The sequence below is a fragment of the Molothrus aeneus genome, chromosome 17, assembly GCF_037042795.1.
Source record: "Molothrus aeneus isolate 106 chromosome 17, BPBGC_Maene_1.0, whole genome shotgun sequence".
Classification (NCBI taxonomy): Eukaryota; Metazoa; Chordata; class Aves; order Passeriformes; family Icteridae; genus Molothrus; species Molothrus aeneus.
Genome location: NC_089662.1, coordinates 946823 through 962067, shown reverse-complemented (window position 1 = coordinate 962067; position 15245 = coordinate 946823). Strand labels below are relative to the sequence as shown.

Sequence of the window (15245 nt, the reverse complement as noted above, 5' to 3'; positions counted from 1 at the left end):
GAGATTACAAGAGCCCATGTATATTTATTTTCATTAGTTCTCTTGCTGGATTTGCACACAATGGTGTTGTGGCCACTTTCAGAAAGGTTGGCAATGTCTGTCCCTGATCTTACAGTCTGTAAATCCAAGTGTTAGAGGGGGTTCAGTCTGGGGACAGCAGCAGGAGGGGTGGCAGCAGGAGGAAGGGGCCCTTGTTCAGCCCCTTGCCATTGCTGGGCACCTGCCTGTGGGGCTGTGCCCTGCTCCTCACCCTTTCCTCCCTGCCCCTGTGCCAGGCCTGCTCATCCCCCAGCCCTGCAGCTTCCCTGCTGTGCTCATGGGATCCCACAGGGACTCTCAGCCTTTTCACAGAGCTCTGGGTCCAGCTCTGGGCTGGCTGCCAGGTCACTGTGCCTGTTCCCTGGCATGGAGGCTTCATCTCCTCTCAGGTTTACCAAAAGCAGCTGTGGGTGGTTTGCTGAGGCTCTTCCAAATCTGGAGGAGAACAGGAAGGAGCAGGAAGTGACAGCCCAGCCTGGGAGGGTCCTCTCTTCTCACAGGGACCATCCCAAGATGCTGCTGTTTGAGCTGTAACATTCCACAGGATTTCCCTAGAATTAGATCCCAGCACCACCTGCACCTGCCCAGCTCTGCTGGCCTTGCTGTGCCCTGGCTGTGACCACACCAGTGTGGCCCTGGAGTGGCAGAAGGGGAAGGACCACCCTGCCCTCCTCATCTGCTCACTGGGCTGAAACTCCATTGCCTTCCTCAGGAGGCCCCAGCAGGCATTGATGCTTCATATTTCATCACCAACCTGCAGCCACCTCTGAGGTGGGACCAGGAGCACCAGATCCATCCCTTCAAGGCCTTCTCCAGCCACACAGAACCACCCAGGCTGCAGCAGGGCAGGCTGTGCCCTCCTCCCTTAGACCAATAATCACCAGCTGATTCTCCAGTGACGCTTGGCTGCAGAGCATCTGAGACCCCATTCACCAAAATTGTCTTGAAGGGGCATCAGTTCATCAGCAAGGCACCCCTGAGCAGAGCAGGGTCCTGGATGGATCCTTGACTGCTTCCTCTGGCATCCTGTGCCCTCATTGCCTGGAAAAGCAGGGCCCCAGCTGGGCCCCTGCTCCCCCTCCCCTTCCCTGGGCTTCCAGCCCCTCTCCTGTCCTTCCACACAGCAGCTTCCATCCCACCCCTCACACCCAGCTGAGAGCACCCTGCTGTGAGCACGGCAGGGACAGGGGGACAGTGGAGGCAGGGACAGGGGGACAATGGAGGCAGGGACAGGGGGACAGTGGAGGCAGGGACAGGGGGGACAATGGAGGCAGGGACAGAGGGACAGTGGAGGAAGGGACAGGGGGACAATGGAAGCAGGGACAGGGGGACAATGGAGGCAGGGACAGAGGGACAGTGGAGGAAGGGACAGGGGGGACAATGGAGGCAGGGACAGAGGGACAGTGGAGGAAGGGACAGGGGGACAGTGGAGGCAGGGACAGAGGGACAGTGGAGGCAGGGACAGGGGGACAATGGAGGCAGGGACAGAGGGACAGTGGAGGAAGGGACAGGGGGACAATGGAGGCAGGGACAGAGGGACAGTGGAGGCAGGGACAGGGGGATAATGGAGGCAGGGACAGGGGGACAGTGGAGGCAGGGACAGGGGGACAATGGACGTGTCTGGGTGGAGGGAGGAGGAAAGGGGCACTGGAGGTGTCTGGCTGGTTGGTAACATCAGGTGGTTGGGCTGCTGACACAATTGCTCATTTGCATTTTCTTGGGCGTTGATGCTGATATTAATTAAAAGCAATTATGGTGCCATTTTCTCTGTGCAAGAACAGCATGCAAAGGGAAAAACAGTGTTCCACACCAAAATGCTTCTTGCTCCAGAGCTTCAATGACCTTGTTTAGTTGGAGGAACCTGCTGGGTGAGGGGAGGCCTGGCACCCAGGCCCTGCTTCTCCCACCTGTTGGATGTGCCAGGGGGTGCCAGGATTGGCTGTTCCTGGGGGCCTGAGGCACCCTGAGAGTGCTGGTGACACACACAGACGTGATGGGGGGTGCCAGCTCTGGACAGGCACTTCCATCCCAATGGCCACCACTGCTGCTACAGGATGCTGGGTGCTGGTGCTGGTGCCTGTGCAGCCAGGAGGGTGCTGGGGTGTCCCTAGAAGGCGCTGCTGGCTCCATGGTGGCCATCAGTGGCTCTGGTGCTGCTGCCCTCCATCCCAGCACTGGTGGCACTAGAGCAGGGCACTGTCACACAGTGGGTCACAGAGACAGCTGGGTGCTGACACTGGGGGCAGCACTGGCCATGGATCCTGGCTGTGCTGGTGGCTCTGCTGTCTGCACCATGGGCTCAGACTCAGCACAGCTGCCAGTGCTGGAATTCCCTTTGCCGTGGAGAAGCTGTGAGAGGGCCAGGCAGTGCCAGTGCAGTGACTGTGCAGTGCAGCCCGTGGCACCTGGCCCTGCCACAGCTCATCCTGGCACACACAGTGTGCTGACAGCCACCTCAGGGACACCCCTGAGCCCAGGAATGTCTGCCTTTGGGCTGGGGAGGTGTCCCTTGGGCCACAGCAGAGGCCTCCTGGGCTGGGTGAAGCCACTTGTGCCTCACTCTGTCTCAGCCTCGGGCTCTGACCTCACAGCCCAGCAGCAGCAAGAAAGTCAGGGGAGAGAGGGGGGTGTTGGTGTAGGAGGCAGGGGAGCTTTGGGGACAGATGCAAATGCCCTGCTCGGCTGTCCCAGCACACATCCCTTTGCTTTAGCATTTCCCTCTGCAGTGCTGGGCCACAGTGGGGAGGTGATGAGGGTTTGTACCCACTTTAGGAGGCCAGTCTGCTGATCTGCCCAGGCTTCCCATTCTTCTGTCTGTTGGGATATCCCCTCTGAGGGCCTTGGAGTGAGCACAGTCCTCTGTTCTCTGCCTGCACTGTGCCTCTCCATCTCCCCAGGCTTTGCTTCCTTGGCACAGGTTCCAGGAGGCTGCTGGGCCTGTCTGAGGAGAGCACGGTGCCCCAGCCAGGCACCCGGGCTGGGTGTGCCCCAGGCAGGAGAAGCCCCTCTGGCTGGGTGTGGCAGGGGCACAGTAGGGCCTCAGAAGCACTGCAGTGCCCATCTCTCCATTCTGGGGACAAAGAGCTGCTGCCTCATCTCTGGGTTTGCTCCTCTTCTGCATCACCGGGGGGGGGAGTCAAGCCCAGCACCTGGATCTGGCTTTCCTAGAAAAATTGCTGAAAATTGTGTCCTTGTCCCAGCCTTCCATCCGAGCCAAGAAACTGGGGTTCACCTATTTTCACCCCTCTTTGAGCTTTCACAGACCTTCTCAAACCTAGATGGCCTCCTCCATTCAAGTGGGAATGAAAAAGCTGTCCTAGGAAGGTTAACTCCTGTTTTGGTTCCCATGCCATTTCCAACCCCTCCTTCCCTGCAGCAGGAGCTGCCCAGTTTGCCCCAGCAGCTCCCAGTGCAGGGCAGACAGGCTGTGGGTGCTCATCAAGGCAAACCCCAACACCACTGAGTGGATAACTCAGGCTGCGTTCTCTGTGGGGCAGTGGGGTTTTGGGGACACAAGAAACATGGGGGGGTTTCCCAGATTTATTTAGCTGGTTTTTCACAGAGGGAGCATTTTTGCCATGGTTTGCAGCGTGGTTGGGTGGCAGGGAAGGAGGAAGCAGCAGGCTTTAGCTGCAGCACAGTAGCACCTAGTGACCAGATGGGAGAGGCTGAGTGGGAGCTGCCGTGAGCAGCTGGAGGTGACAGTCAGAACAGGTTCTGCTGTGCTGGGACACAGCAAGGGGAGCACCAGAGGTGCCATCTGCCACCCCAGGCAGGGGGATTGTCCCCAGGATTGTCCCTCCTGCCTCCCTGGGCTCGGCTCAAAGGGGACAGCCCAGAGGCTGAGGCACAGAGGGTGACAGGATCCTCCTGCCCAGCTCAGTGGCTCCTGGCATCGCCACGGACTGCAGGGGCTGAGTCCATGATAAACAAACAAGGGAAGGGAAGACAAAGAGCACTTTCCCACAAAGGGGCTCTGCCCAGGCCTGAGCCCCCAGCAAGGAGCATTTTGGATGTTCTCCTCCCCACCTGGCTGATCTCCAGCTCAGCCTCTCAGTCCATGTGACACCAGAGTGACACAGGACTCACTCCCACATCTTTCCCCATCCTGTGGGCACTGCCTCTGCCTCCCCCTCTGCCATTTGCCCTTTGCTGGACACAGCCTGGGTATCAGGCAGAGCAGTCGAGTGTTTGCAGCATTGGGCGGTGGGATGTTTGTCAGGGAGTTGAACTCTGATCACAGGGATCACAGACACCTCTCTGATCCCTGGGAGGACACGGCCCCTTTTCTCTCTGCCCTGCAGGTCTTCATGAGGGACAGCCCTGGAGCCCAGAGGGACACACGGTGCTCAGGATGCTGAGTCTGGCCTAGTGCTGAGCCCAGCGAGCTGAGAGGTACGGGATGGCCCCGGGGTGGCTTTGGGATGGCCCCGGGGTGGCTTTGGGGTGGACCCGGGGTGGCTTTGGGATGGCCCTGGGGTGGCTTTGGGATGGCCCCGGGGTGGCTTTGGGATGGCCCAGGGTGGCTTTGGGATGGCCCCAGGGTGGCTTTGGGATGGCCCCGGGGTGGCTTTGGGATGGCCCCGGGGTGGCTTTGGGATGGCCCTGGGGTGGCTTTGGGATGGCCCCGGGGTGGCTTTGGGATGGCCCAGGGTGGCTTTGGGATGGCCCCAGGGTGGCTTTGGGATGGCCCTGGGTGGCTTTGGCACTCCCAAGGGGCCCGGGGGGCACAGCCCCGGCTCTGTGCGTGTGCCCAAGGGGCAGTGGAGCTCCTGCGGGAGCAGCCTGGGGAAGGGAAGCTGGAGGGTGATTCAATGACAACCCTCCCTCCGTCTCCTGGCGAATCCTGCGCCACGCCCCACAAAATAAAGTTATGAAATCTGCTGCCCATTGCCATGGTAACGTCACGCCTCCGCCTGACCCACTTTGAGACAAAGGAAATGTTCCGAGCTCCGAGCTCTGCGCACGGGCCCAGCCCGGCTCCGAAGGGAGGGCACAGGGAGCTGCTGCCTCTTCCTCCTGCTCCTCTTCATCCCAGGACCCTCAGGCTACAGGAGCTGCTTTGTTTGAGGCCCTGAGCAAAGCCAGTGCCAAAAGCATCTCCAGGCTGCATCCCAAATGCAGGCAGGGCCCTGCCTGCCTTCGTGTGGAGATTTAGGGAGCGAGAACCTCTGCCCTGGAGCACAGGAAGGTCCTTGCTCAGCTGGTGGTGCAGCAGTGACAGACACGGCCTTTCAGAGCATCCTGTAACAACTCTGCCACCCACATTAAGGGCAACGACACAGAGAATCATGGAATGAGCTGAGTTGGAAGGGACCCACAAGGATCATCGATCCTACTCTGACCCTGCACAGCCACCCCAACAGTCCCAGCCTGTGCCTGGCAGCACTGTCCAAACACTCCTTGGGGAGCAGCCTCAGGGCCGTGCCCATTCCCTGGGGAGCCTGGGCAGTGCCAGCACCCTCTGGATGAGGAACCTTTCCCTGGTATCCAGCCTGAGCCTGCCCTGGCCCAGCTCCAGCCATTCCCTGTCCTGTCACTGGTCACACAGAGCAGAGCTCAGCACCTTCCCCCTGTGAAGACTCCAATGAAGTTTGACCTCAGTCTCCTCCTCTCCAGGCTGAAGTTCCTCCTCCTCAAAGACTCCAATGGAGTTTGACCTCAGTCTCCTCCTCTCCAGGCTGAAGTTCCTCCTCCTCAGTGTGGTCTTTGTGCCCTGGGAGGGGCACTGGGGCCGTGGCCCTGGGGCTGCTGATGGCTCTGGCAGCACAGAGAGGCAGGAGGGCTCAGATGGGGTCAGGGCAGGCTGGCAGCACAGGAGGCCAAGCAGAGTCTCTGCCTTGCCTGGGTCCCAAGGTCTCAGTGCAAGGCTGGACACGTCCACCCCTGGGAGCAGGACAGAGGCAGCTCAAGGGCAGCCATGGTCAGGGCTTTGCATTGAGGGCTTTGCATCCCACACTCGCTCCCTGGAGGCTGTGCAGACACCCCCTCACCCCCTCCAGACCCCTTGAACACCAACCTTGAACACCACTGGCCAGAACAGGTTGGCTTTGGGCCAGGATGTTCTTTCTCATTAGCTGCTCTTCCAGCCAAGCTGGAACATGCCCCATGTGGTCGCCAGCCTGTGCCCCGAGTGCTCTGCAAGGCAGCAGAGGCTGCAGGTGGGTTTCAAAGGCAACAATCCAGCTCCTGCCCTGGTCCTTCCCCTCCAGCCACCTCATCAGCTGTCCTGCTCCCTTCCTGAAAATTCCCTTTCTTATCTGTCTCATTTGTCTCATTTGACCTACTTAATGCTTTGCATTTCCTGATTCAGAGCAAATCCCATCTCACAGAGAACTTTGAGAAACTTCTATTTAGGGACAGACAAATAGGTTGCAGAATTTCTGGGGTTTTGTTCCCTGGAGAGTTGGTTATATTTCCAGTGACATCTGTATGGAAATAAGTTCTCTGTCTCTCTCAGGAGTTCATCTGCTCCTGCAGCTTAGACAACACCTGAAGTCAAAAATCTTTGGCATATCACAGCCTTTGACTTTCACAGCATTTGGTTTTGCTGGTAGATTAAAAACAAAAAACAAACAAACAAACAAACAAACAAAAAAAGATAGTAGTTAGAGTTTAGTAGTTAGAGTTCTTAAGATAAATTACTCTTTGTCATTTTGGGATGGTGCCAGTCAGATCCCATCCTTCTCATCACCCACTGGTGTTCAGCTGTTATGGGGCCTCTGGAGCTGTGTGTAGATGCCTCATTCAAAGGGCACCAGCCATGTATTCCCTCATGAGGAGGGATGTGGGGAAATCCTTGCCCAGGGATGCAGCTGAGGGATCAGACTGCCGAGCTCAGGCTGGCATTGGCTGCATTTCACCTGCCTGGCAGGGTGAGGATGGGCAGGGTGAGCCCTGGACACCCTTAGGCACTAGGAAGACCCACTGAGGACTCCCTGTCCCCTAAGCAGGGATCCCAAAAGGTGACATACTTGGCTTGCTGGAAGCCGCTGTCCCCCCAATTGCTGTGCTTGGCTCCCTGGTGGCACTGTCACGGTGGGTGGCATTAACTCCTCCTCAGGAGCCCCTGCCTCCATCCCAGGAAGGGCAGTGCTCTCTGCTGCCCATCCCTGGGCACGGCTCTGCCCAGCATCCCGGGAGCAGCGTGGCGGGAGGGGGCTCTGTTGTGTAAGGAATTGTTCCAGCTATTTTTATCGGCCACGATCAGATTGTGAACTCTGAATCATCATTAATGCAGGGCTCTGGCAGGCAGCGGCCCCAGCAGCACATCCAGAGCTCCTGCTAATTCAGGGAACGCTGGGCTCCGCGTGGGCAGGCCCACGTCACCTGCAGCACAGCTCGCAGATCCTTTCAGCTTCCCACAGCAGGAGAGGGAGGCATTTTCCCCCTGCAGGTGGCAAATCACCTCCCCGGATTGCAGCCCGTGTTTATCGAGCTGCTGGCTCCAGGTACAAAAGGCACCTCTGTGTTTGCAGCCAGCCTGGATGGCTGGGCCGGGGGATGTGCAGCCCTGGAGGAGCTGATGGGCAGAGGGCAGGACAGGCTGACCCCAAGGGTGCCCTCAGCCCCATCAGCCCGGGGTGGCTTCCTCCTAGAGGATGTATGCTCTGGGCAGTCCAGTTTCACAGGCTGCTGCATCTCCTGATGTGCTGCCAGCCCCTCCTGAGCATCACCCAAGTGGCTCCCAGCCCTTTCTGGCCAGCCCTGCCTCAGTACTACATGGAACCAGGAAACCAGAGAATTCTGGAATGGTTTGGGTAGGAAGGGACCTTGAAGCCATCCAGTCCCACCCCCTGCCATGGCAGGGACACTTCCCACTGTCCCAGGCTGCTCCAAGCCCCATCCAACCTGGCCTTGGACATTCCAGGGATCCAGAGGCAGCCACAGCTGCTCTGGGCACCCTGTGCCAGGGCCTCAGCTCCATGTGGGGAGCTCTTCAAGTGCCCTTTTCTGGGCCAAGGCATGGCTCAGCTGTGGCAGCCATGGCTGCATCAGCAGAGCGCGGTGGCCAGGGAGGGGACAGGGAGTCCTTGTGTGGCACTTGTGTGCCAAGGGCAGGGGCAAAGGCAGCAGGGAGGCAGCACAGAGCTGCCCTGGAGGGTGAAATGAGCCCCCAGCCCAGCGCTCCCTGGTTCTGCAGGAGCCCTGAAACACCCAGGGCACCCCAGTCACAGATGCACCCCCTCACAGCCCGTACACCTGGGCAGCCATGATGTGTCACACACAGCACTGTGTCACACACAGCACTGTGTCACACACACCCCACAGCCACATGGAGCTGGATGTGCCCCCATGGAACCAGTGAGGTTGGAAAAGGCCTCCATGGACTCTGACCATTGACCGAGCACTGCCACCTTCACCACTACACCGTGTCCCCAAGTGCCACATCCACACACCTGTGGAACACTTCTGGCTACAACATGCACATACAAGGGGCAGAAATCTGGGTGAGTGTGGAGTGCTCTCAGAGCTCCCTGGGATCTGGCAGGCTTGCTGAGAAGGACTGAGCCCTGCCCAGGGCCACTGCCATGGTTTGGGCTGCAAATGCCAGCCAGCTGCAAAGAGAGATCCTGGAGCAGAGAGCAGTGGGGTGAGGCTGTGAGAGGGCAGGGAGTCTCCCCATTCTCTGCCTTCTCTGTGCCCTCAGGTAAGCTGGTCTAAGGTGGATTTGCAACACTGAAGACAATAGAAATAGAGCAGCATCTTCTGAAAGCCACGTCCACCCCAGGAGTTGAGGAGGGGCATGGTGGGCAGTGGCATTGCCCAATTCCCCTGTGGTGCAGAGCCCCAGCCAGAAGCTGATCACAGCCTGTGGTGCCTCACTGCCTGGAGACCCATCCCTGGAAGTGTCCAAGGCCAGGTTGGTTGGGGCTTGGAGCAACCTTCCAGGTCTAGTGCAAAGTGTCCCTGCCCATGGACTTTAAGGTCCCTCCACCCCAAGCCACTCAGGAATTCTGTTCTGTGGTTCCAGGCCCTGCCTGGTGTCTGGAGCTGCTGGAGGTGCTGCTGGAGGTGGGTTGGGTGCAGCCCACCCAAACCTGCAGGCTGTGAACCAGGCCCTGAAGCTGCCTCTGGCTGGGGTCAGGTACACACACACAAAAGTGCCATAAATCAGCTCAGGTCAGGTCAGTGCATCCCCTCTGAGCATCAGCAAAGCCACTGGGAAGAGCAAGGGCAGTCCTGAGGAAACAGACTGAGGGGAACAGAGGTAAGGGGTGAAACCAGTCCCTTCCATGGGCTCAGGGGTCCTGTCCTGGCCCTGGCAGCCCCTCTGGGACCCTCTGCTGGACAGGTCTTCTCCTGCAGTGACCCTGGTGTCCCCTCTGTGGTGCGGGGCTGACCACCTCTGCTTGGGCGCCTGGCTCAGGGCAGGGTGACACAGCAGGGACACTGGGCTGACACCTGTCCCAGGAGACAGCCCTTGACAGTTTGTGAGCTGCAGGATCTTGGATTTGGGAGATTTAGTTTCAAGCTTTTTCCATTCTTCCAAATCCAAAAAACGGTGGGGAAGATCTTACTGGACTTTTCCTTTCCCTGTCCCCATGTCTCAACAAAGTGCCAAGGATTGCAGAGGGTAATTGAAATGTAGGAAAACAGTTTAATCCATCTTAGAGGGAGGCCAGCTGCCAGAGGAGGCAGCAAAGACACCATGGTGGGCACTAGGATGTGCCCCCAGCAGGGATGCACCTCACACCTCCCTTGCTGCCAAGGGAAGGGATCCTGGAGCAGGCAGGACAGGCTGCAGGATCACACCTGGGGCAGCCCCACAGCAGAAGGGAGCAGTGAACTCTGCCACACAGCAGTGAGTGCCCACCCTTGGCAGGGGGAAACCAGTCTGGGAGAGAGGGAGCTCCCCGCCCTCCCCTGCTCCCACCTTCCCACCCCTTCTGCTCCTGCCCTTCCAAAACCTTCTCTTCTCTCCTTTCCCACTCATCCCCCAGCCCCTCAGGGTTTCCTCCCTGCCCCTCTGCCTCTCCAGCACCTGGAACCAGCCTGGCCTTGGCTCTTCTCCTCCTCCTGTGCACACCAGACCTTCACTGCACAGCATTGATCTGCATTGCTTCATTCCATTTCATGTCCCTACTTCCTTTGATTCTTAAGGCAGTTTGAGTTTATCTGGAGCCCAGTGAGCACAAGGCAGTCATGGGCTGCCTTTGGAGGAGATTCCTGCTTCAAAGATCACCTGCTCTCAGAAGGCAAAGATGTATTTACTATCAATATCCAGAGACATCCCTTTGTAATCAAATCAGGGTGTGAAGTCTCCTCAGGGAGCCTGGTTCCTGTGGTGGTTCCAGTGAGCCTGGTTCCACAGCATCTCTTGGAGCAGGAGGGCCCTGGGACAAGGGAAGAATTTTACTGGGATTTACTGGGGGAAGGAGGGGAGGGAGAGTGGCTGTGGCAGGCAGAGCTGAGCCTGGGTGGTGTTCAGGGAGGATTTGAGCTTCTGCCTCCTGCAGGGCTTCTCTCCAAGGTGTGCAGGTGGAGCTTGGCCATCCAAAGCCACCTGGAATTCAGATCAATAGCTCAGCCTGGAGCCTGTCCTACACCCCATCCTTCCCTTCTGCCTGGAGGGTTTCCTCTGGGAACATCACCTGGGACTCTCTGTCCCTGCTCTGTGGGCACTGTGGGTGCCAGCTGGCACAGCCTGAGCCTCCCTGCTGGCACCCCCCAGCCAGCACCACCCCAGATCCACCAGCCCAGTGGGTCCCATGGGCAGGGGACTCCAGGGGGCTGATGCTGCTGGAGAGCACAGCGGGAATTAGGATCACACCTGCAGGGGAATTAGGATCGCACCCACAGGGGAATTACAGGGGCATTAGGATTGCACCCACAGGGACCAGAAGCAGCTGGGCCCCAGTCAAGGCTAAGGCTGCATTTGGTGTTTGGGCAGAAAGTTCAGGTTTGGTGTCAACTCTTCCCAGCTCAGGCCATGTCCCCATCCCCAAATGCCTGGGCACTGTCTGTGTGGGGCAGAGGGGCCAATCTTCACTCTCAGAGCAGCACAGCCCAGCAGGGGCAGGGCACAGCTTGGAGGTGGAGGCTGCTGGAGCAGCTCAGCAGGAGGAAAGGAGCAGCCACTGCATGGGGCCGTGCAGCCTCTGCAGGGCCCGGGTCAGGACCAGCCCCATGGGCCCGGGATGCCCAGGGATGCCCAGTGCTGGGTAGTTGCCATGGGTGCAGGGAGCAGTGGGCAGTGCCCAGAGCAGGTGGGCTGAGGTCAGCCTGGGCAGGACCCTCTGAGCAGGGCTCAGGGGAGGGGGACTGGGGTCTCCATTGGAGCAGGGTGGGAAGCACAGGCTGTGCTTGCTGCAGCTTTACAAAGCCCAGCTTGGCTCTGCCAACCCACTGGGAGTGACAGAGTTAAATGGAGACTGCAAAGCCCATTAAGCCATGGAATAAATTCTACTTCTTTTTCTTTCGTGCTTCCAAACAATTATTTAAAGCTCTGGCTGCTTTTCATTATTAATATATTTTTGCCTGAGTGAGGAAGACGAGCCTGTCGATTCCTGCCACCCTGCAGTGGTCACTCCACTCCCACACCCCTTTGCTGGCCTCGCTGCACGTGGGGGACAAGTTCCTGGAGGAGACTGGAGACGCATTCATGGCTGAAAGGGAGAAGCCAGGAGCACAGACTGCCACCTGTGCTCCTCACAGGGACATACCATCTGCATCTCTTAAAAGCCACTCTCTCTTTTTTGAGCAACACTCAAACTAAACCAAAAAGGAACTAAGAAACTAAACTAAAATGTAACAGGAAATAAGAGTTCATTTATACACTCTGTGATTTTAAGTTTTGAGTATGGAAAATCAACTTGTTGATTGACAGCTCAACTCATATAAATGTTCATTGATTTTTCTTTTAAGCAAACCCAAAAGGTTTGTCATTTTTCCCTGTATAACACAGTAAAGATGAGGATCCCTCTGAACCAAGCAGGATGGGGCAAGACCACTGGGGAGATATTCAGTGAGGATCCCTCAGGGGATCCAGCTGCCTTTCCACCACCCACAGGGATTCTGTACCTGCTGAAAGGAAGGACCCACCCCAGCCCCTCACTGTGGCAGAGGGGACAGAGGGGCTGGCTGGGAGGGTGGAACCGGTGACACAGCTCCTAAGGAGTGGTGCAGCCCAGCAGGAATAATCATCTGAGCAGCCAACAGCTTCTCAGGTCAGGCTCTGAGTGCTCAGAAACACCTCAGCTCTTATGGAGCTACTGACACGCTGTGCTCCAGGGCAGAACCTGCCAGGAAGGCAGCAGAGGTGTTTGCAATGGTGTCACATTAGCACAGCTGTGGGAGCTGTGCCAGCCCTGGGATCCATCACCTGGGAACACCAGGCACCCTGCAAAGCTGGGGTGCTCAGCTCCAGACTGGCTGGGCTCAGCAGGACCTGCTGGGCTTTGACAGCAGGCTTTCCTCCCAGCTGAGCAGATGGACAGAGCAGGACCTGCTGGCAGTGCCTCTGTCACGCTGTTCAATCCCACGTGCAGCAGCAGAGCAGCAGCAGCAGAGCAGCAGCAGCAGTGTTGCTGAGCAGCCTGTGGCTGGGCACTGAGGCACACGAGCGCTGCAGCTGCAGTGGGAACGTGAATCCTGCCCCTCCTCTGCTGGGCCTGCTCTCTCCAGCCCCTGGTCTCACACCCCTTCTCCTCCCCTCCTGCCTCTGCCATCCTGCTTCTCTCCTTTGTCCCTTAACCGTGGTGGCATTTGCTTTCAGAGGGGGACAGGGATGTGCCCCCAGTGAGGAGTGGGCTGCCAGAGGGGTTCACAGTGGTCTCTTAACATCTGGTCTCTTCCTCCAGCTGCAGGGAGGTCTGCGAGGGCTCTGCCACACCGTCCCTGAGCCATGGTCTAGGAAGCACCGGGACCATGAAGGGCTTAGGAGACAACAGAAGCCGCCATCTCTCCGAAAACCTGGACTCCCCTCAAGACTCTCTTTATGCCCCCCAGGACAGGAACCCTTATCTCCTCAGCCCCACCGACTCCTTCACCATGGATCCCCGATTCCCGGCCCAGAACACCGTACACGGCGACTGTCTCCTGCCGCTCAACAACCAGATCTCCAACAGCAGCACTTTCCCCCGCATCCATTACAACTCCCACTTCGAGGTCCCGGATGAAAACCCTTTTCCGAGCCACGCCCAAGCCACAAAGATCAACCGCCTGCCTGCCAACCTCCTCGACCAGTTTGAGAAGCAGCTGCCCATCCACAGGGATGGCTTCAGCACGCTGCAGTTCCAGCGGAGCGACGCCAAGCACCGGAGCGAGAGCCCGGGCCGCATCCGGCACCTGGTGCACTCCGTGCAGAAGCTCTTTGCCAAGTCCCAGTCCCTGGAGGGCCCCGCCAAGGGCAACGTGAACGGGAAGAAGGGGGCAGATGACACCAAGCAAAACCGGAGGAGCAAGAGCAAGGACCGGGCAAAGACCTCCGAGCCCAAGCGCAGGACCAGGTCCAACATCTCGGGCTGGTGGAGCTCCGATGACAACCTGGACAGCGACACCTGCAGCTACCGCAACCCCATGGGGCTGATGACGCTGGGCCGGCAGCCCGACCACAGCCAGCCAAAGTACTTCATGCACGCCTACAACACCATCAGCGAGCACATGCTGAAATCCTCCAAGAGCAATAACGACCTCAAGGTCACCCCTTGCACCAATATCCCCATCAACAACGACTCCAACTACATCAAGCGGGGCTCCTGGTCCACGCTGACGCTCAGCCATGCCCGGGAGGTGTGCCAGAAGGCCTCCGCCACCATCGACAAAGCCTTGCTCAAATCCAAGTCCTGCCACCAGGACCTGGCCTACCACTACCTGCAGGTGGGTGCCACGGGGGAATCTGGGGTGCTCCGTGCAGGGAGAGCACAGGAGCTCAGGGACATCCTCTTGGTGGGCACCCATGTGACCTTATCCAACATCTCCAGATGGTTCAGCTGCCAGCTTGGGTCACACTGCCAGGAGAGGGCTGGGGAGGGCCGTGGGAACAGGCCCCTACTCCTCCTGTGGGGACACTGATGCTAATGGGGTCCATCTCCCACAGCTGCGGCGCAGTCCCAGCGCCTCCAGTCCCTGTGGAGGGGACATGCCACCCCACCTCCTCTGCTGGGTGTGACCCCATTCCCTGCAGGGCTCCCACGTGTCCCCACTGCCTGCCCAGGCCCTGCAGTTGCTGGGGAACACTCCTGGGCAGTGGGGACGTAGCTGCCCCATGTGGCTGTTTGCCCTGAGTGCCCACACAGCCGGGAACACTCAGGGGCCACATCTCACCAGACACAGCCCCCAGGCCCCACGGAGCCCCCTGTGCCTGAAGGTCAGCAGCCCTGACTAACGCTCCCCCCCTTATCTCCACGCATCCCAGGACGCGCCGGCGTGCCCGGCCAGCCCTGCCCTGCCCAGCTTCCCCGGAGCACTGGTAGGAGCCCAGCGGGCAGGGTGGGGCAGCAGGGCAGTGCCAGCCCCGCTTGCATGGCCTGCATGGCTGATGCTGGTTTGAAAGCCTGGCACCTGCAGCTCCAGGTCTGCAGCAGGCTCCAAAAGCGGCGCTGGAGCGGCGTGAACCTGGTTGTGCCCAGAGAGAGGAATGAAGACAAATAAGCCAGGCCTGGGTGGGGGGAGGAGGGGACCAGCCTGTGCATGTAAATCTCTAGCATCCTTTTAATGCAGAGGTGCCAGGGGCTTTCCTGGCTGTGCCCAGCCAGGTTAGAGGCTTTAAAAACTGATGAATTATTGAAGCACACTCAGCTCCCAATACCTCGCTGGCCATGGCTGCAAATCAAATTTCCAAGGGACTGAACTGACTGCATCAGGAACACCAGCAGGGAAAATGATCTTGGCCTGGTTTCTTTTTCTTTCCCCCTGCTCCTTCCCATTAAGCATTTGAGGTTAAAGAGCTGCAGGCAAGCTCTCCGAGGGCCCTGTTCCCTCAGGCTGCAGCACCGAGCCCAGCAGGCAGCCCCGACAGCCCCTGGGCTCTGGGGTGCAAGGCTGCCCTGCTCCTTCCCCCCATGTAATGAGCCTCCGTTTCTCGACAGCCTGACGCAGGGCTGTGGGCACAGCTGGGTGGCACGGGCCTGGCCAGCAGCTGGGCAGCGCCACCGCTCGGCTGGGAGGACGCGGCTGCCCCGCAGAGCTGGGACCAGCCCCTCAGCCCCGCGCCGACCGACGCAGGCAGCGCCCAGGTAGGGATCTTGTTTGGAGCAGGAGCT

The 15245-nt window shown here is 58.9% G+C and overlaps 1 protein-coding gene across 5 annotated transcripts in view; it reads left to right on the top strand.

The window, feature by feature from the left end:
• Positions 1-15245, top strand: part of DLGAP4 (DLG associated protein 4) — a 154797-nt gene that overhangs the window by 80484 nt on the left and 59068 nt on the right. For 2 of the 5 annotated variants that reach the window (XM_066561764.1, XM_066561766.1), the window contains exons 3-5: positions 4344-4434; positions 12843-13860; positions 15072-15218. In XM_066561764.1, the coding sequence (XP_066417861.1) occupies positions 12910-13860; positions 15072-15218 (1098 nt within the window). In that variant the 5' untranslated portion in view covers positions 4344-4434; positions 12843-12909. Of the gene's footprint in view, positions 1-4343; positions 4435-12842; positions 13861-14398; positions 14453-15071; positions 15219-15245 lie in introns of all 5 variants that reach the window. The other 3 variants (XM_066561768.1, XM_066561769.1, XM_066561767.1) reach the window with 2 other exon arrangements.